Source organism: Phaethon lepturus, unplaced genomic scaffold (genome assembly GCF_000687285.1).
Source record: "Phaethon lepturus isolate BGI_N335 unplaced genomic scaffold, ASM68728v1 scaffold50720, whole genome shotgun sequence".
Classification (NCBI taxonomy): Eukaryota; Metazoa; Chordata; class Aves; order Phaethontiformes; family Phaethontidae; genus Phaethon; species Phaethon lepturus.
This window is the reverse complement of record NW_010510743.1, coordinates 8,997-31,005: the sequence shown is the minus strand read 5'-3', so window position 1 is coordinate 31,005 and position 22,009 is coordinate 8,997. Positions and strand designations below refer to the sequence as shown.

At 38.7% G+C, this 22,009-nt stretch overlaps 1 protein-coding gene across 2 annotated transcripts in view; it reads right to left on the bottom strand.

The window, feature by feature from the left end:
- The window catches only part of RPS6KC1 (ribosomal protein S6 kinase, 52kDa, polypeptide 1), a 62,854-nt gene that overhangs the window by 33,001 nt on the left and 7,844 nt on the right, over nt 1–22,009 (bottom strand). Inside the window, exons 3-4 of one of the 2 annotated variants that reach the window (XM_010281739.1) lie at nt 13,719–13,837; nt 7,220–7,312 (exon numbers count right to left, since the gene is read on the bottom strand). In XM_010281739.1, the coding sequence (XP_010280041.1) occupies nt 7,220–7,312; nt 13,719–13,837 (212 nt within the window). The remainder of the gene's footprint in view (nt 1–7,219; nt 7,313–13,718; nt 13,838–22,009) is intronic. The other variant, XM_010281748.1, reaches the window with a different exon arrangement.

Below are 22,009 nucleotides of genomic sequence, written 5' to 3'. Positions count from 1 at the left end.
TCCCTATTTTTCTACATTGATGACAATCTCAACGTGGCCAAAAACACTGACAGGCAAATAGCAATTGCCACAAATAAATATATAATGTAAATAAGTGTATTCAGCAGCACAGACAACCCCATTTTGTACAAGCACTTGGGCTCCCAGGCACATCACAAAACACAAGCGCACACAGCAGTGTTGTATGGCAGCATCTCAGTAAAGTGGCAGATAGCAATAACCCTCCGTGATGCCAAATAGGATTTTCTACTTGTGATTTTCATTTTTTTTCCTAAGTCAAGGGTTAATTCTGACGCTGACAGCAGCTACTTAAAAAAATTAGCTTCTTAGATTTGATTTACAGTGTATCCAACAGCTTAGTGGAAAATAAATTAAATTCAATTCAATATAGTAGGTACAATTAATTGAAGAAAAATAAGATAAAACTTGCCTGGTAAATAACCATAGTCTAGCTTTAAGAAAACAGTTAATTTTAGGATCCTTTAAATGCACGGAAATTAGCAAATGTTTCAGTATGCTAATTTTTTTTTTAATTAAAAGATATTTCTGCAGTAAAAGCTCTTTCATATGCACTACTGATTCTTCATCAAACGTTAAGTTTCCAACTTAACACCAGTATAGCCGGTGGCAGCCTGAAGGTTTACCATCTGCTGCCACCCAAAGTCACGGTGGCCACCTTCAGAACATATGCATCAAAGCCCTGAGATAAGAGACTGAAGGAATACTGCAGAAGTCAGCATAAGGGGAATCACAAACCCAGAGGCAGGCAACAGGCAAGTCACCAGGAAAAAAGAACATGGTGAACCATTTGTCACCCTACCAAGCACCCAACCAAGGTCGCGGGGGACAACACTGGAAGAACTAAGGACTGCTCTAAATGCACTGCTCTCGTGCAGGTGGCCTTAATATAAATGCAGTCCTCTGTCACAATGCAGACGTTTGCTTCCCCAGTCCCCCTTTCTTTTCTGGGGTTTGTTTTTTTTTTAACTCCCTGCCCACCCCCCCCCACAGTATTTAATATTGATTTCTTTCCAGACTCCACACTTTCAGGATGGGGCACAGAACATACCTGTGCTTTTTACTTACTTGAGCAGGTTTTAACACTGATCAAAATAAACACCTCCAAACATGTTTGCTTACAAAAATGTGGCTTTAAGTTCACTAACATGGGTTGAAAAATAGTTTGTGCCTGATCAAAATAAATGGAATAGGATCTCCTACTGCAGTACCAGACACCTTAAGGGTTTTGAAGACACACCAGAGCTAGGGGATTACTTTAAAACCAGCTCCATTTTGTTATTAAATTGCCGTTCTACACTGAAAACACATCATGTAATCACGTCACCAGTAGGCCATCTATTAATTCTGGTCCTTATCACCTACACAAATGCACCCTTTACCATAGGTTAGATTCTCTAGCTAAAGTCCTGCAAACTCGAAGATGTATCAGATGACCACCTAGGATTTTTCTCCTTGCATTTACCTCACTAGTTGGAAAAATCCCATTACAGGCAGTGACAGACGACCAGGAAGGAGACAAGTTGTTCACCTGACCCTAGCAGCATGAGTACTTGGGACTGCAAGAAAACCTTAGCAGGGGCTGGTGCACGGCTGGGTGCCGCACTCGAGGCACAGTTGCAGCGATGAGGCTGAAGCAGGCATGCAGTTCCCCCCGCTCTCCTCAGCTGTGCCGGCTGTCAAGGCTACCAGGATTAAAAGATCTACTTAACACAGATTTATTCTTGTCATTTTTCAGATTACACCACCCGGACTCTCACTCGTCTCCCTCTGTCGTTATAAAAAGAGATTACATTTGGCTAATATGTATGAAAAATGCGATTATTGCTTATCCTTGTACCTGTGCAATATGAATTATCTTCAGTTTGCAATTATTCCTCCTTTCAAACCATTATTCTAAGGAACTAACGGCTCGTATATTCTATGACTTGCAATAATAGTGTACTTAAAAGACAAATGGTGCAGATTTAAATAATGCAAATGCTAAGAAAGCAGCATGTATTCAAATTCAAGTTTTTAAATACTTTCAGTTGGTCAGTAACAGAGAGGAAAGTCCACTTTCTTAGAGCAAACTAAAAACAGGCCAATAAATGACAAATGGTGAAATATTAACCTAGAAAATGTATGTGGCAGGCTACACTAGAGATTACAGTTGACAGTATGAAACGCCACTAGGCATCACAGAGTATTTGCTAAGAGTAATTACTAAGCAATTTAGTAACATTTAGGAAGACAAACTTAATTTCAGTTTAAAAGAAAGTATCTCTGAATTATTTCTTTCCGGAAGCCAGAAGTTACATATAGTTCAGCCTGCACTGGAATATTCAATAATTTGATTTCTATTTTATAAAGGGAAGGGCAAAATTTGTGTAACTTTTGTCACTTAGGACTATTATGTCAGATGAAACAAAACATTCACTGAAGTCAAACGAAATTTTAGTGAGACAAACACAAAAGAAACTAGATAGAGACTAAGGGTTATAACAACAAAACACTCAGAAATGTTCAGACTAGTATAAATGGAAAGACTTCAGGAAAACAGGTGGCAGGTGTTCAAGGGCAGGGAAGAAGGGACAGGACTCTTTCTAGCTGGGAGAGAAATGAGGTTTTAAAGTTGAGCAAGCTTTGTTATTGGGGATTCAAACCTGACAGTAGCTTAGGAATCATCCTGTAGCAGTAGGAAAAGGAAGGTAACGAGCCAAGAAATCAGTTTTGACAATGACTCTGTAGTTAATTTGATTTTGTACGACTTAGCAAGTCACTTAGGAAACTAAAGGGTTATCAAAATATAAAACAAGTTCTTAAAAGTTTCTTTATTTGTATTAATAATTACTACTATTACTCAGTTTCAGATTTTTAACCATTTTTGCCACTGCTGTTTCCATTATAGCATGTTTGGATGAGAAAAACTTGCCAGTTGGTTGAATTCATTCTAACACGTTTTCAGCCAGTTTCTCTTTCCAGCCATCGTAATGAAACAAGAAAGAATGTCTGACCTCGATCATACTGTTTATTACAGCGTTCTTTCCCCACACTTATGTACACACAGCCACTCATTCAAATCCTAAAGACACTTGGCAGCGTGCACCTGAGAGCCAGGTGAGAGAAAACATCTGCTACAGTCAACTCTGTTTCACAACTGCAACAGTCTTTAACCTCACCTGAAAATAAAATGCCAAATATTCAAGTTTCTAACAAACACTAACAGAACATAGTTACCTATATGTCCTGTTATTCGTGCACAGCACACAGGTTGCCACAGAAAGAGCCCATTTCTCCTATCCTCTGATTAAATTCCATTAAAACCAACTATAACCTGTTTGAATTCAACTACAGGTCTGCATATTAGGCACACAAACTCTAGATATATTCTATATACTTGTGGGTTTTGGCACTTTCATTCTTCAAGTAGATAAGTAGTAATCACACTTTCTAAATAATTAATATCGATTTGGTGGTTCTACATATTTCTAAGGTCAATTCATCAAAATGTACTACAGTCAGTTATGACCTCTCACAATAGCACGACAGGCACAGAAAATAACCTATACTCGAGATTAACAGAATTGCTTACAGTTCTTCAGCAAAGAAGTTACCTACTTCTAGAATCCTCTTCAGAAACTCCCAAAATAATTTTAGCAAGGCCCTAATGAGAGTATTTTATTTTATATGGTTTCAGATTGTACAATAAAGCTTAACAAACAGCACACCAAACAACAAGCTCAAGTGTAGACACATCTGCAGAAGAATTGATCACAGTCACACCAGGGCCAATACAGACAATGTGGTTTGATGGGGTACCAGGGGAGGGGATAGAAAAGACAGAAAAGATGGTCATTGGTTACAGAGGTATAGTTATTACTTAATGCACTCTGCTTTCAAGATGAATCTTCAAATTGAATGAATCTAAATAAGAGAGGGTTCTAAAGAATAAGAAATTGGGTTTGAAACAGCATTGTGAAGGTATCCAGCAGCACCATAACAAAGTCATCTCTTTAGAGGCCAGTTGTAACTTCAAAGGAAAGATCTGCCTAGGGCAGAAACTCAGCACAGAATCTGCAGCCCTGATTTTTAATTAGGAAAATTTTGAAAGCAAAAATCTTATATTCCAAAAAGAAGTCTTCTACTTTAAGATATATGAACTAATAAAATAATTGATCATTCTTGGCTGCTGATAACAGTAGCTAAAATACTGAGATATTAGCCTGTTTTCAGTGCAGTATCTTTGGTAACACTAACAAGAGCTATGCTTGCCAGTCAGCAGCATCTAAGAGTCCACAACATTTGCAGGACAAAAGCTACCCTTAGATTAAACCTCTATTTTCAGAAACCTACTCACAGGTAGACGCTTTCCCCAATAAATACATAAAATACCTGCAAACACCACCTAGTTAACCTTTGACGCCATGAAGTGAGCAAACACAGCAGCAGCAGAATTCAAGAAACCTAGTTTCCTCAAGCAAAATGTAGTTCCTCTTGGGTCTCTTACAATAGTCAGATTTATACCACAGCCTTTGTATCAGAGCAGAAGCAGAAGGATGGGAGGTGAGGACAGATATGGTCGTTCTTCTGTGAATTTCCACAATATTTTAAGGAGTTTAATAATGCTAACATCTCTAACTCTCTCAGATTCAGCAGAAAAAGGGTCAAGACAGCAAAAATTATTCAGGTGAGAAGAAAGGTGGAAAAGCAGACAGAGAGGGAAAGATGGCACACTGTGAATAAACTAGGCTAAAATTAAATGTCTAATCCTTCTGCCTAGCCTAAAACAGTTTGAAAAACCCAGAGTTTCAGGTAGTAACAAGCATTTTGTGTGTGAAAATGAAGCCAGTTCAAAACACTTCAAGAAGCTTCAAAAGAAGGAGACAGACTGACATTACTCTAAGGGAAGGCACCGAACCTTTCAGCACTTGATGAAGTGCTGGTTAACAGCTGATTTTCTGGGGGCAGCACTGTAGCAGACACACAACTCTGGGCTTCAGGCAGCAGTGGGAGAATAAGTCTGCAAACCAACCACCACCATTTTTAAGTCAGTCTGTTTAAGCCAGTCTTGCACAGGATTAGGCAAGGCAACAGTAAAAATGCCAGTGGCTCATGACTATCCACACACCCATTTTCTGCTGAAACCAAAGCAACTACCTCAGGGTTAGAACAGGAGAAGAGTATTTTCAGGCAAAACTTTGTGTGATGCTGAATCAGACTTGTGCCCAAAAGCATGGTATCTTCAACGCTGGCCCTGAAAATCAGTATTCATTTTCAAGAACAAACACACTTGGCTCCTTCGAGGATACTTACAGAGGTATTTGGATTTCTCCGTGATCTGACCCTTCAGAGCATATGCAAGCAGAGGAGATGGCAAAGAACAACAATGGTGAGGAAGGAAGTGAGATGGTGTTTTAAACCAAAGGCCAGGACATTGCCTCTGGCACACAGGTACATGCGCACACTTCTGCTTCATATTCACACGCATTTTGTGTATGCATTACAAAACACTCTGAACCTTTGGGCTTAGAGAAGCTTTTAGTTTGCCTCACAACTTTTTTCCTATATTTTAAGTGTTCATAAAGACAGCATACTCAAAATAATTAAATTCACAATAAGGAGAATCTGGAAACAGGTACGGAGAGTTACGAAGACACCCGAAAGAATATTGCTCCCTTTTTCATACAATAATTAAACATTAACTGTGATCCCTATGATACTGTTACACATGAACGTGCCAGCTGTATACACAGGCCTGTTATGTCTCACACACATCTCCAACATTAAGATCTTGTATTTCTGTCATCACCAGAACCCTGATTCTTACCAGCTCTGCCTCAGAGATCTAGACATGTTCAGCTCACACCTGGGACACTTACTAGAGCTGTGCTCAGAGAGATCTAGGAGATCTGATAATGCCAAGGACCCCAAAAGCTCCATTCTCATCAAGCACCTTCTCCAGTTGCTCTTCATTATTCTTATGCTAGAATTAAGGCACCAAAAAGGACTTTCTTGGTTCATTTCCAACATTTCTACAGCCTCACATTGTCAGACTAATTCACAAAGCCCATGCCTACCACATCCATTTAGTGGCTACTAATCCAACAGATGGGTGCTCTTTCCAACCCCTTTGATACATATACAGAGAGGACCAGAGGCTAAATTCTGTACTTACAACCAAGGAAAGAAGATACAATGAATATGAAGTCAGAGCTGAGAAATCCTTCTGTGCTATAAAAACAACCTTAATACCTAATGTATATAGCCCTCTGAGGAGAAGTTATCAACTTATGCACATAATTACAACAAAACAGGCAAAGAAAACCAAAAATCAGTCCCAATAGCTAGGTTCAGTCCAACAAGAAAAAGAAACTGAGAAATACAGACTTTAAGAGACCAGCTACAGGTTTTCTGATGTACGTTACAAATGTGTAAGTTGACCATGCATCGGTACATCATGCACAAACCAGGGACTACATAAGGAACTATCAAAAGGCACATGGGAATTGGCATGGCAAGAAGGAAATGAGCCTTCACAGTCTGCCTTAACCATTGCCACACTGCTGAATAATGCGTCATCTTAAAAGTATTTGGTAAGGTGATAAATAATCACCATCATCAAACCAACGCAGCAATTCTTCTGATCTCTTAATTAGGTTTCCAAAAAATCTGTATGGTCCTTTACTGTTTACAGAGGAGTATTACCATGGGATTTTAGAAGACATTATTTGCATGAGTCAAAAATAAGCTTGGCTTCATTGCTTAATCTGTCTTGGTTGGGGATTGCAATTCCAAATTCTCCTCCGAGAACAAACAGTTGTCATTCCCCCAGCCCCCATTTACAGTGATAGTTCAAAAGTAGGAATTGCTTATGTCTTCTATATGTCAAGTATCCACCAGTTTATTCAACTGAAAACACATCAACTTGTCCTTACCCCAGTACTGTAACCATGACTTCATTTTTGAAAAACAGGCCTCATCCTATTGAATGCCACCAAACATGTACCTTATCCTTTAGCTCAAATATATTTTGCATGACCTTACATGAATTGCTTAGATAAAAGCCTTTTTTCTTCTACTTTTGTTATTTTAAAGTGCAGATGCATTTGAGTCATTTTCCCCTTTTGTTTCATATCCTTAAGATCCACAGCTTCAAAGACAAAATGTCAGCATGCAGTCGATTTATGACTGAACTCTTGAAGAGACACTGAAGAATTACCTTGTCAATCACCCCAAGGACTCTGAAGGCCTTCAGTTCCTCGGCAGGGCTCCTTAGGTTCCAAGAGGGCCTTGAACTTAGTGATCCTGGAGGCTAATGGAAGATATCAAAGATTATACATCAATCAGGGTGGTACTTGAAGGAAGACTGCCTGCTGAAGCAAATGCCAGGCCGAAGGAAACTAAATTTATCATAAATCAGAGAGAGTGAAGATGAAAGGAGAAGTTTCCTGTTTGTCCTTAGTAGGGGGAAAAAAACAACTTGCAAGTAAATAAAAATTGAGATAACATTGAAAACAAATTTTAAAAAGAAAAAATAATGATTTTTTATACTTTCTATGCTTAATGGAACCTGGCAATAGATTACTCAATTCTTACTCCATCACAATAATCAATCAAAGCCTTACAGGTGTTCTGGATACAAAATAATTCAAAGATCACTGAGGAGGAGAAAGTAAATTAGAGGCTTTTTAAGTCTGAAGAACATAAAATACAGAATTATAAACAGGGTTCTCTTGCTCTCTGGTGAGCTTTATGAAATCCTTTTAATAACAAGGTGCACAACAGAAATTAATCCTAAAACTGCCTTAGAAAAAGGTAGCTAGCTATGTATCATTAATCTAGAAATTAACACCATAGCAAGAGAATTGGCAGGTGCCAACTATTCAAGTAGTTAATGCCTGTAGATTTTTGTCCATGCTATGTTTTGTAGTTTCTTAGGGCAAACTCAAAGCTTGCATGTCAGAGGAGGGAACAACATTTCAACTGGAAGTCTTCTGGGACAAAATTCAACCTCTAAAGCATCACATACACCTCTGGCACATTAACAAACATTTTCAGAATTTTCTAGTTGCAACTGAGAGAATTCATTAGATCCTCCTCCAAAAATTCAACATGCAGCTTCCTAGTAGAACCACAGACCTGGATCTCTTCCTCACAAATAAGGTGACTTCATTTGCCGAGTTTATTCAATGTCAAACTCCTTTTAAGCATAACCTGGCCTCCCCAAGTACAGTTCTATTGCACAAAGGTAAAGGAAGAAGAAGGTAAACCTTCTTGATTTTTAGGCTTCCAAGAGGCAAAAGCTGTTTATCTAATTTGTCAGCATCCTGAGGCAACATTTAACAACTATGTCACAAAGAAAAACTGTCGATGAAACGTTCAAGTATCGGGGGGGGTGGGGGGGAATCAAGAAATTTTCTCTTATGATCAGAAACTCCCAGAAAAACCCTGCTAGTGTTTCCCCTCTGGCATCCTTACTGTGCTATCCTCAAAGGCCAGAGTATGTCCTCAAAGACCTCTCCGAAACTGGTCTCCTTTCATGCTGCTAGTCAACCACTTTCTCTCCTTTCAAATTCTTTCCCAAAAATCAACAGTTATTTAAGCACTGCCCGCAAAATTCAAAAGAAAGGGTCATAAACACATGTTCAAAAAGTATGGAGAAAAGCGTGCTTTTCTTTTGTGCCCATGTGCTGGGGTCAATGTTTAAAAAAGTTTATTATTTATCTTAATTTATTTGTATGGGTCTTATAATTGTTTTGTCATGCAAACATTGCCAAGCAATACTATCAACAGCAGTTAATAGGTAACAGCCCAGATTCTACAAATCACTGAAGGTTTTAGCATGAAGAAGAAAAAAAAACTCTACATGAAGTTTTTTCTCCTAACCTAATTTAGGTTCCACATTCTAGTGAGCTGTTGGAAGGTCGAGGGAGTTTTTTTGCTGGATTATATTTCGAGAGCGTACAATTTTTCTGCAATAATGAAATATTTGCTTTGAAACAAAGAGTTGTGCTAACATAGAGTTTATTCATTACAAGATTTCAAAAGCTTTCTAAGGAATACATTTAATGTAAGAAAATATTTCCAAATCCTCTAGACTACTATAAAAAATTTCCACTTCTATCTGCATGCTATTATGTCTTATAGCCATTCCTTGATAATCAAGCTTTTAAAATTTTATCTTCTGCATAACTTTTCAACCACAAATTAAGTTCATATATTTCTACAGAAGTTAATTGTTGTCTAATAATGTTATAGAATCAGATTTCTGCACCCATCATGTCTGAAGAGCAACCGCCCCAAAAAAGCAGCACATATTTTTGGGTCCTTGTCTACAATATCACCCATGGTGGCATAGTCAGTAATACTGTGTACACACACTGTTTTTCATATATGCACTCTACAGTCACTTCTTACCTTAAAACTATTTACAATCACCTCCACATCTCCACAGCTCCCAGTACCTTCTCCATTTTTATCAGTTTCAGGTTATTTTTTGCTCTTTACAGTACTTTGGTATCACTGTTGCAAAGTCTAATAGCAGAGCCCAGTGATGGGGAAGTATCACACGCTGTCATAAAGCAAGCCGGAAGCAAACTCTAAAAACCCAATTACCAGAACTACAGCAATTAAGCACTCTACGAAGCTGTCTGCTCCTCTGAATAAAGTAAAAATCCAAGCTCAGCATCTATCCAACACTAAGAAAAATAACTAAAAAACAGTGCTTTCATCAAAAATAGAGGAACAAAAAAAAAAAAACAGGAAGGAAGGTAACAAAAAGTCAAAAGCTTCATTTTACCTTTAGAAACAAAGCATTTATATTCTAAATAAAGTGGCAAGCTACCTCTGCCTGCAAAAAACCTTCAGCAGCCTGTCCAAATGCTCAGCATGCTGCTCAGGTATTCCAGGATCTTCTCTCCTGTAGCTATTTCCAGACTACACTGAGCTGCACAGCTGGAGTTAGTTCCCACTGTCACCTTTTGGCTAGTGAAATTAGTGTGCTAATTTCAAGTAGAAAAGGATGATGCTAATTGTGATGCTGGCCTCTGCAAAGACTCAGCAGCTTGTGGCTACCACTTGCCTTCAGAAGGCTCTAGTTTTGCAAGCTACACAATGAAATATGGCAATAGCTCTTGCCTTTGGCATCACTGCCAGCAGTTATAAGAGCAGGGGGAGAAAGAGAAGTACACCATCAGCCAAGCAAGTGGAATAGCCTCTCATGTAAACCTCATTTAAGACAAGAGCATTAATCCCCAGCCCAGTGACACAACCACCATTTGACGGGAAACTATTTTACTGCTGATGCTGACACCTTTGACAGCAGTAACCACAGAACCTCAGGATAAAAGAGCACTTTCACAAACACCACTGCAGAGCTGCACATGAAAACGCAACTTCCCCTCGCTGAATGGTCTGTGTCTGATGTCTTCAGCAACTATCCACCTGTAGCATGGCCAGACCCTCAAGTGCAGCAAGGAGATGCCTTGTTTTGAAGCAGATACGGCTGGCCTGAGGTGCAAGGCTCCGTGCCATGGATGTGAAAGAGCTTCCAGCTCTTCTGGTCTCACAGAACATCCTGGCCCCTTCCTCACACTGCACCAGAAGAAAAACAGGTTGCATCTCTGCATGCATCTGAACCAGACAGGGCTATGGTATGCTTCAGAAAGTCCCCAGTGATGACAGTTGGGGACTGTATCTTCCCTGAAGCTGGGACACACCTTGGTTGTGATCTTGGAAGCCTTGAAACTGAATTTCTTATTTTATGTTAAATTTGCATCTCTCAGAACAACAGCAATGTACTTTCTTTATACATCATGTAGTTTTCATGCACATTTAATGAGAATTTTAGGAAGCAAGATATCTTATGAAAAACACAAAGAATGAAGACTGCTTCTTCTGTTTGGGCATTAGGCTTGCATGTATCTCCTTACTAAATTGCTTTGAAAAATCAAAAATAATTGACATTTTAAAAAACAACAGCTTTTATAACAGTGCAAAAAGAAACAATTCTGAATATGAAAAATTGGGCATAAGTAGAATCAGAAAGAATTTCAGAGAGTGAAAAAAATATGCATTATAAAAATACCAACAAAGTTAAAATGGACCCACAGCCTGTACGTGTAGCTGTGTTGGGCCTGGCAGCTGACAGCTATGTAAGACTGCAGCTTTCTGATGGTCAGTCCAGTGTGATTCAAAGGCTGTTGCTGCAGCTCCCACTCAGGCTTGGAGGTGGCTCCCCAGAGCTGCTTCTTAGAAATGGGCAGAGGAGCAAATACAGCTTGAGAACCTGTAAAATGGCCTACTGCTGCCATTACACAGCATTCTTGAGGGTCTATCATCAAGAAGGCCCTTGAGGCTGCCGTGCTGTGCCAGAGGAGAAAGAGAAGGGCAGCATTTGCTGCATCTACTTTTCCCAGAAGGTCTACATGCTTGTTAATAACCTTCCAAAGCTGTCTTCACATCTCCTACGCCTATATGTCACAGCAAGGCTCTTCTCAATGTTTACAAGACCCTGTCAAGTGAGTTCCCAGTTCATGGTCAGTCACAGTTGCGTCAGTTCCCCATGCTTCTTTTCAGCCTTAAGACGCCTTCTATCCATCCTTAAGCCCTTTACCCATAACCTTGTTTTAACAGTGTGAAGGGTTCTCCAAACACCTCCTCTTGTGCTCCTCTCTTCACCACTCAGACCTGCCAGCAGCAGGGTGGTTGCTAAGGATGCTATCCTTGAGGGCTACACTGTTGGCTTTTTGTTGAGGCACAAAAAGTAGCAAACTACTGCTGTTCTTTGTTTGGTTTCCATGGCACCAAAGAATTCTTGCTTCTCAGCTCTGAAATGCCAGGCTTTTGCCTCTAGGTGCAAGAATTCAGGTCTGCTCAGCAGCCAGCGTGCAGGAAGAGTCACATTTCTCACTCTCCTTAAGACACTAAGCCAAAGCACAAAGCATGCCCATTCTTAGTGGCTCCTACCACTACCAATAACTTTGGGAGGTAAGTCCTCCTCTCGATTAACTTTCGGCTATCAACATGGAGACAAGCTGTTCCTTACCACAACCATCATCACCCACCAGCACCATCTGCCCTTGATGCCAGCAAATTCCAAAGCTCCAAGATAAAAGTCAAATTTATGCATTATGAAATGCAGCAAATAAAGGATATTAGAATACACATACAGACTTAGGTAAAACAATGCAAAATTGTGTAAACATCACTTTTTTTGTAAAAAGAAGAATAAGGCAGGTGCAAAATTTTGCTTGTGCAAAGTCAGATTTGCCCTAACTTATCAATTTTGAGTTTCAACACAGAAGGGAAATGGTTTTCTATTCTCACCACTTTTTTCTTGTCTTATCCCAATTAATCCTGCTCTCCTTTGGATCTGCAAAGAAGGCATGTGCCTTATTCAGTACAGCATAAAAGACAAAATACCTTACCTCTCAAGTTCACATACAAAAATGCAACCTATTTCTTCCTCCTTCCCAATGACAATTAGTTTTTAAACTTAGAAAAAGGCAAAAATAGGTTCATGGGTTTTCTTTCTTGTTCTCTAGATTCCAAACATACTGAGGTTTTCATTCAATACAGATTCTTCCTCATTTTCAGGGGTGTTTGACCCAAAGAAAGACTACCTAGTAGGAGTTCATATCAGTCCAAAAATATTAAATTGTTCAAAGTACAATTCATAGCAGCAGCAAGACTCCAAATGTCACAAAATATATCCCATTTGGAACATCCTCAAAATCATATTTGTGAAAAGCTACCCTTCAAAACCAGTGATTTTGCTTTTTTAATTACTTATTAGTCATTTGGATTTTATAAGTCTTCCCATTTTTGCAGCAGTGGTCTCCTTAAAGCATTTTTAGATCTCTGCAAAATAAGCAATAATCTTCTGCCCCTTTTGTCCTAACTTGATATAGATAGACAGGAAATTGGTAACTTTTATATTTACTGCAATAGTGCGGTCATCAACAATCACACACAGTTTAGCATGACTGCAGTAAAAGTCTAAAGTAAGAACCGGTAAGTCCCAAAGGAACTGTCTGGGGAAGGACAAAGTAGAAATTTATTGAGGGTATCTTGGAACAAGCTTTGTTTGTCTTTTATACAAGTACAGATAAGGGTGTTTCTGCTTAAGAAGGTGGGAATCACTACAGAAACTCCTCAAAAAAATCAAGAGGCAGCTGATCACTCAAGCATATCCAAGGGAGACATTTGAAGGGATCAGGAAGAAACTTTGCTCAATTAAGTACTTATTTTGTGGGAAATTCATCTCACCCCCCTCACATGCTTGACTCACTTCTGATACATCATTATGCGTTAGGCTAAAGAAACCAACAGCCTTCTTGCTCCCTACAGGACTGAGCAATATTCTCATGGGAAAATCAAAAGAAATGTTACATTCTAGTGTGGTTTTTTGCATTACCTTTAAGTTCTTTAGCATGATTAAAAACATTTACATCATCAACTGTGAGCAGAAGGAAAGCATGCAGAAAAACAGGCCTGTATTACATCAAGCACTCTTCATAATGCTATGAAATGCAACCAACAAGAATCAGAAAAGAACTGCAACTTAACAGAAACGTAATGTCAAAATACTCCTCAGGCCTCCTGAAAGAGAAATTCTAGACACTTTTTGAACCTCAAGCTTGAATATGCTTTGCTAAAAGACAGGACGATTTAATTATACCAAATTCTCATTCAGAAAAAAAGAAATTAAAGCCTACCATAGAAACAGGTGCATCTTCAGAGGACTTATGGTAGAGACTGGAAATTTTTTCAGCACGCATAAGGTATTCTGCAGTCTTCCTTTTCACTGCTTCTCGACGAGTTGGACTTGATTCACCTCAATGGAGAAAAAGAAAGTTTTTTTTTCTAGGGAGAGAAGTACTAAGTAATCAAAGCACATGACTATTTTGATTCTACCTTTTTTATTTCCTTTGGGTTATTCATAATCAAACCTATAGATATGCAACTTATAAAAAGTAAGTACTATGATCTCAGAGTTCAACAAAAATAACAATTTAAGCCTTGCTATAGACTAAGGTAAATAAAAAAATCTTATCTCATTTTTCTGTGATCTTGTATATGTTCCTATGGTAACACAAGTAAGAACTGAAACAAACCACTGATCCGAACATTGTACTCCAAAAAAAACCTCGATGAGGGAAGACAAGTTATGATGTTTACAATAAAACAGTAAAAAAATTTTTTTTTTCTCACATTTCTAATACAGGCTTTCCTAAGTATAAGGGAACGCCAGAAATGCTATTAATAGCCAGAAGGCAACACAAGAGACACCAACAACTCTTGCTTACAGCTTTCTGATGCTAGCTGCTCCTTGCCTGTTGGCTGGGGGTGAGACAGGAAGAAAGGAAGAAGCTCTTGCACCAACTACTTCACTTCTCAGGTGGCTGAACCACCACTGTGTTATGTCTAATCCACACAAACTCTTGCAAGAGGCAACAACCTCATGATACTGTGCAAATTCTGTACTTATTCTAAAACTTACAGTTTACGCTTTGGCATTCACATCATGAGCAGTATATTGTTATAATAGATTCAATTTGTAATGACAACACCCAACCAGTCAACCGCCAAGGAGAGATAAAAAGACTGAGAGCCACAATTGTTATAACAGAGAATTGAGATTACTATGCTGAAAAATAGTTAAGAGACAACCGTCCCATAAGAATAGCAGAGACTTCATATGGTCCTGACAGTCTCTCCCACCCAAAACAGAAGCCATCCAAGACTTGCAGAAACACCACCTTGGCTGCGATGAGCTTCTGCACCAACAGGTGCAAGCCAGCACCTCTCACAAACCGATGCTCAAAACAGGGCAAGGAACTGCATGGATATCTGCCTAACCACTACTTGACATGAAAGACAAGGCAAGGAACAGGAGAGGTAATAAATTAAATGTGCAAATACACAAGCCCTAACCAACAACAGATAACAGAGACAATAACAAAGACTAGAACTCATAAGACGCTGATCAATGGGCCATGAAAGGAACGTCTGAGTATAACCTTGAAGAAGTTCAACCAGAAACTTGGTACCTGATAAGAAAAACCAGGACTATTGTGGGTTATCAAGAATAAGTCTCATAAAAGAGAGCAAACTTATTAAGGGTTGTCTGAGGGAGAACTTACTGTGTAATGCAAAACTTACTGTGTGAGGTTGAGGAGGGTGTGGCAATGTGTAAGACTGAGATGTTTAAGAGAAGGATTAAAGGTGAAGAAAGGGATGTGTCGGGGTGGGGGTGGGGCATAAGCATGAGAAAACAGAGGTGGGAATTTCATGGGTTGACTGTGTATAAGCAGGCTGCTGGTCAATATGCTTGTCTGGCTAAGCCCTATACCTGACCACTGTCTGCCTTACCTTCTTACGAAACTCTATTCCTCACTATTTTCTGCATTAGTGTGCTCATTATTCTCTGTGCATAAAATACGCCAACAAACCTCAAGCCAGATAAGCAGGCAAGTCAGACAAAATATCTGAGAGCTGCACCATGGACCTTGGGGCCAGCTACCAGAGAGACCTGACAGCAGGTCTTTCCCTGACCAGCAATAGTTCAAAAGAGGTTGGGCTATTCATACCACCTGTAGTTATGTAGGTGTCTGTAAAGTTGATATCCTTCTGCCTGTGTCAATCTGTTTGTGGTCAACCATGTCCATGTGTGCACACATGCAAGCTCCTCAGAAATTTGCGCTCAGCTTCACTACTGATAGGACCCAAAGAAGGGGCAAGCTGTAGCCACATCTCGCCAGCAGTTCTGGGCAGGAGGAATCTGTCTGATCCTTCAGTCAGCTAGATCTGGCTAGCTTTAACACCACCTCCTTAATAAAAGAGAAGGAGCAGGTTGTCTGATGGTTCAATTTTCCCAAAACACTTTCTAGATGGCCAAGAATAATGAAAAACTAAATACAAGGTCTCTTCAGAAAGTTCATAGAGATTTCCTCTGCTGTAGGCTCTCAGAGTTGCTGTTTTCTCCCTGCCCCATACAAGAGAAAATTAATCATTGCTCTTGCTTTAAACAATCCTTAGACTCAGAATGTGAAGAAGGCAGAGGCTCTTTTCCACTTTGTTGCCATGGTCTACTACCAGTCATTTTGACCCTGTTATAAAATAAAAACTCCCCCTCCCTTTCATATCATGACTACAAACTACCTAAACTTTACACAGAATCGTCACACAGACTCCATTAAGAATAAGTAGAAGAGACTTACAACCTACTTCAAGCTCTGCTGTTAATGAGCTGTTGTAACTTGCTAGCCACCTCACAGCAGGAGGGAAAAATGATGGTCTCCTCCCTGGACAGAGACACAGAGCCTTGCTCTGCAAAAACCTTTGACTACACCTGGTTTGGGTAGAATCTGGACAGTCAGAAATTCAGTGCACTTTCAGCATACAATGTTACGGATATGTACCAATTTCTCAGTAATTTCACTCTTTCTAAAGACACAGGGGATTTTGTTCTAGTATCAGCCTCCACTTGGTAGGACACTCCTGGTGAAATTCCCCTAGGTAAGATTGCCAATCTTATTCCCATCTAAGATAAAAAAATAACACTCAATTGTTTGAACTTGGATTTGGCTTTATCAGAAGAGAATAGATACACAGTATTTTATAAGCGTGTGTTGCAATTTCTTAAAACATGACTAACACTCTTGCTTTCATCTCTACACTTAAATCTTATGGCACCATAAAACTTTCTTGTTCAGATCCACTGGTGATCACTCACATTCTCTTAAAACACACGAAGTGGCAGTCGCTCAGGGAAAACAAGTCAACTGTGCAGCAACAACAAACTCTTCAGCCAGCATTTTTTTCAAGCAGACAGGTAGAAAACTGCTAGGTTAGTGTCTAAGGCTATCATAAAAGTCAAGCTTACTGCTTAATTGTTAGTTACGTGTATTTAGTTTGGATGTTTATTGCCTTTTTTCAATGCTTCAGTAATTTTACAGTAATTAATGCGAACAAGCTAGGATGTCCCCTTAGAGCTGTCTTTGTTCTCCCTACTTTCACAAGACATTAATTTCAGTTTTCCTTCTACTTTTCCTTCCTGAGTAATTTGTTAAGTAACATTTGCAAACTGTTCACTCATTAAAATCTTCAGCCATAAAAGAGGGTGTGGATTCACAAAATATTTATGCAAGTTCCTGCATCTTATTTGTGAATAAGATCATTAACAGTTCAGTCTCTAAATACTTTAACAGGTGGATGTTTGAGAATTGGATTTATGGAAGCAGGATTTTTGCTCTTCATTCTTTATATTAGTTTAACCAAGAAAACGTAAAAAGCTACATTCCAAAACAAATTACCATTTAAACAGCCAATACCTCACAAAAATCTGTAAAGAAATACAGGATATGAATTTAAAAAATAAATTTTAAAAATGTTACTTAAAAAGCCTTAAACACAGGGTGATGAATAATAACATAGACCCCAAGAAACTAAAAATAATCTTTAACATTTATGCCAAATTTCAGGTCATAGAACTCTTCGCTTAAAACCAAATAAATCACTAAAACACAGTACTAGAACAAATCCTTCTATTTGACAGACGTTAAAGCTCTGATGCAGACTTTATGCATATTTTTTTAATGCAATATTACATTTTGTTATGGAATAGCATTTTTAGTTATGCAAAATGTGTACTCTCAAAAGAATAAAGTAATTTATTCCTAGTTAAGAACTTTTGATTTAAACATTGTGTGAGCATACTGAGGTCCTATTTCCATTCTGTGGTCACCCCACAATAATCTAAAAGGTATCTCTAATTACAATTTAAACTTGAAAGGCATTTTTCTTTAAATGGCAGAAAACAGGAAATGTTTAAACTGTGTCAAAGCCTTTGATGAATCTTTACAACTGCTCATAAAAGATCATCCTGCTTAAAATAATATTGATTTTTCATTTATTTTCCTAGATACTAGAAGATTTACATTTCATCTGATCAGGATCAAAGCTTCTCCCCCCTCCTGATCACTGGGATTAAATCAGCAATGTCATTTTCCATGCTTAAAAACTACACTGCTAAAGCAAAATATAAAAGTGTAGCAAGGCTGATCACAGAGACCTTAGAATAAAAACCCCTCAAGATTCCCCATCTCTCTCCCTCTGCATTTGCTATGGAGCAGCTGTGCCTCACACAGATTCACATGAATGAAAATATTAAGGCGAGAAACCACCCACTTAGTTTATTTTCCATATGACTTTCCTGTAATTATTTTGTAAACTGTTCACACAACAATATATAAAAACATCTGCAAAAACAGGTAATTAATGTGTCAAGCCAAACTAATGCATTTTTTATGGTGTCCATGCTTCGTCAACTGTAATTATAACTCTTTTTAAGCAAATGATGATGTGTTTGTTGCAATGTGCAAGTGGTTATTTTAGATGCTCTGTTTACTATTACTGCAAACAGAATATAAAAACTCTACAGCTACTTTGTTGCACATATAAGCCTTCCTCTATACAAACACAAGCAGGCTGCTCCCTCATTTTCCAAAGACTTTGCCTATTTCAAAGAAATAAAAATATCTTAAAATGAAAATTGGCTTTGGAAAGGCTGACCAGGCCACCCGCTGACCAAAGTAACAGTAGCCAGAACATTAGGACAGCAGCCAATGATTTAAAATTTGTTCTTTAATTTTTATTTCTAAGGACAGCTCCGCTACAATATATTTACAAAAACAGACGGTCCTAACAACATTCAAATGATCTTGAGGGTTTGATAAAGGAAAACCACAAATATCAGAATAATTGCGCCATTGAGTTAATCTATGACTTGCCTGCTTGTTTTCTCATAGTCCACTGATTTGAATGAAAAACACAGAGAGGCAGCATTTCCAGAGTAGGTACATAGCGGTAGCATCTCGGAATCTAGCAGTATTTTTGTTTGTCTTCTACTCACACCTCATAGCACCTCAGAAGAGTACGTACGTTTGAGAGATTAGCTAACTCACTGTTGAAGTGTTACATGTTCATCTCAGTTAACTGTTTATTCAGGCATCAAATCTTCTGTAATTCTATCATATAGGAAAATGACTTATGTTCAAATAGTAATAGCAAAAAGCTATTGAAAGGGGCCCATATCCAATAAACTCAAACAAACAAAAAAAATCTGGGCAGTAAGGATCCTGGGAAAAAAAGAATCTGTCTTTTTCCCCAAAATAATCTGAGGTACTACCAACAGAACACATCTCAGACGCACAGAAGTCCTGTCAAACTTGCTCTGGTCCTTGACTATTCTCCTCCACAGATCCAGGATGAAGTCATGTGGAAGAGGCGTATCTTACCGGATGGTAGCAAAGACAGCTCTAGTTGTCATTTGCCACTAACATATACAATATGCCATATTCAGTAAATCACAGTAGGTAGCACCCACCCAGGAATTCTAGATACTTCTTCCTTCCTTTGTGCCTGACCACCTCCAAATCATCCCCTATTGGGCATTAGAGGCCTTCCTCAGAAAGGGCAAACTGTCAGGACAGCATTAATGCACTCGCTACCTAACTAGCTGCTTGACCAGGATGTGGTTATTTCCACAGAAAAGGTAAGGCTAAAAAGTTAGCATTACCTGTCCCAATCCTCTGCGACCTCCACATTCCATGTCTTCCTGCTTTTCTCTCAGACTTACTAAAAATATATGTGGGCTGCCTTTATTTAAAGAAGATATCAGAAGAGATTTGCTCCAGGAAGGAACGTCCTCTTGCAGAACAGGCTACAAGGAACTTGTGGGAGACTGCCTGTTGTGCTAACCCCAAACTCCATGTTCTTAACAATTTAAACAGTAAAACTTTCTCTAAATACTGAAATCTTCAATGAAACATTTATAATTGCCAAATCTAACAGCTATAATACCATTTTTTATTTTTAAAAGTTTCTTTATCTTCTTCACAGTCTTCCTGCACGTATCACCCAGCTGGATTGCTGAATTTTTCAAAGAATTGCTCTCTATAAAAATGCAAGGGAGTAAGCCTTAAAAGATTTATTTCTTCTCACAATGAAAAGAGGTTTAGCAGCACCTTCCTTATTAGTGGGTAGCCCAGCTGTTATTTTTGCCTAATTGGTTCAAGAGGACCTCTGTTCTTCTTAGGGCAAACACTTCTTACATCATGTGAAGCAGACTCCTTTGTCCATATTAGCCAAACAAAAGCTCAGGCACAGCATAAGTGACAATGCCACTCATAATCCAGCACAGGTTTGTGACCACTTTGGACACAGTTTTATAACCCCAAAATTTATTTCAAGAAGGGGAAGAGCTGCTGATTTTGGAACTAGTCTCTACCAACTTTCACAGGAGAGTGGGTAATCTTTAATTTTCAAACAATTACTTAAGTGAAATGTGGCAGGTGCTGGGGTAGATGGACACTTCAGCATCAAGGAAAGGTGCTAGAGATTTCAGCAGCAGGTGGCACTTTGGAATTGTGAAATAAGCCCACTAGCTTACCATCTCTATTATGCTATATATTATATTAATGATGAGTTCCTTTGAGGTGGTAACCAAATTCTGCAGCTGAAAAAAAAGTGTAAATATTAAAAAATAAGACCAAGGTTAAGTCCATTATGGTAAAACAGTTTGAAGTGATGGTCCCCTCTCCTTTTTTTTTTTTAACATTTTGAGAGACTCAAAATTTATTAAGATGCACCACATTTATCAGAACCATTCTTTCTTGCTTTTTGAAGATTCAGGACAGTACTGTACTCGAGCAACCAAGAAGAAAAGCCACTTGAAAGTTAAACGTCTCATGCTGGAGCACAAATGCGTGACAGTGAGCGAACACCTAAGAATTCTTCTTCCAACTTTCCAGTGTGCTCGTGACTATTACGTCTGTATTTTATACATCATCTTCACTGCAGGTTGCTTGAGACACTTACAGATCTACATTTCCTGTGAAGTTACCAATTCTGCATCCTGTAGAAAACCTAAGGTTACATACCAGTGGTGTAAATGTCTAGGTAAACACCTCTCTGCAAAAAAAGTGTTGGCATATCTGCCAAAGCTAAGATTACATAGAAGAATGGTGTGAGTGAAATATGTTTGAGTGACCAGTAAAACAAGAGTCAGTAACACTCAAGATAATAAGCAACATAACTTTCCAGAAACACTAATCAACAAACATCTGTTTATAGAGAAACTCTCCTCTTAAATCCACAAGGTGGTGGTAGCTTTTCATGTGCATGTATGACTATCTGGAAAAAACTAAAACAAATGGTCACACAGCACAAACCATTTCAGGGAGGAAAATCTTAACTTCCCATCTATCTGCTACAACTTGTAGTCTTCAACTGCAAGGTATTTCACCAAAGACAGACTTTCCAACATGAGAAACAGTCTTGAACATTTTCCTGTAAAACTACATAAGAATAAGGGAAAAAAAAAAGCCCTGTGAGCACTGCAAGACAGAAGGACAAGCAGTGGCATCCTAGCACTGATGAGGAAACAAAATGGTGACAGCAGCAGCAGGTCCTCCAAAACAAGCACCACAGGAACAGAAGAGCACTGACAGTCTGTGCAAGGAAAGAAGTTACACAGGCCACCACCACAGAAGAGAGGAAGATTTTCCAAGTTCTATGCATTCTTCCTTCTTAATTAAAAGGCCAAGTCCAAATTAGAATTAGCAACCACAAACATTCTTTGTTTCAGAGTAGAGGGAACCCAGACACACAGATACCTACTCCTTCAAGTAAGAACAAGTTACTGCAGTTTGAAGCATGAAGTATTGCAGAAATAAGAAAAAGAGACTGAGATTATTATTACAATTACAATTAATTACAATTACAGTTATTATGAGATTATTATTGCAATTATGAGATTCATCAATCCTGACGGTCTAATAGTATTCATACCTATGTACTTTTATATAGTATTATGGGAAATGGTATCTTTCAATAAGCAATCACTAAAATCTCTAAACCAGAAGAGCCAGGAGCAGGCCCCACAGAGATCAAATCTATACTACCCCTCCTATGCAGCTCTGAAGCTGGAGGGGCTATTTTAAGA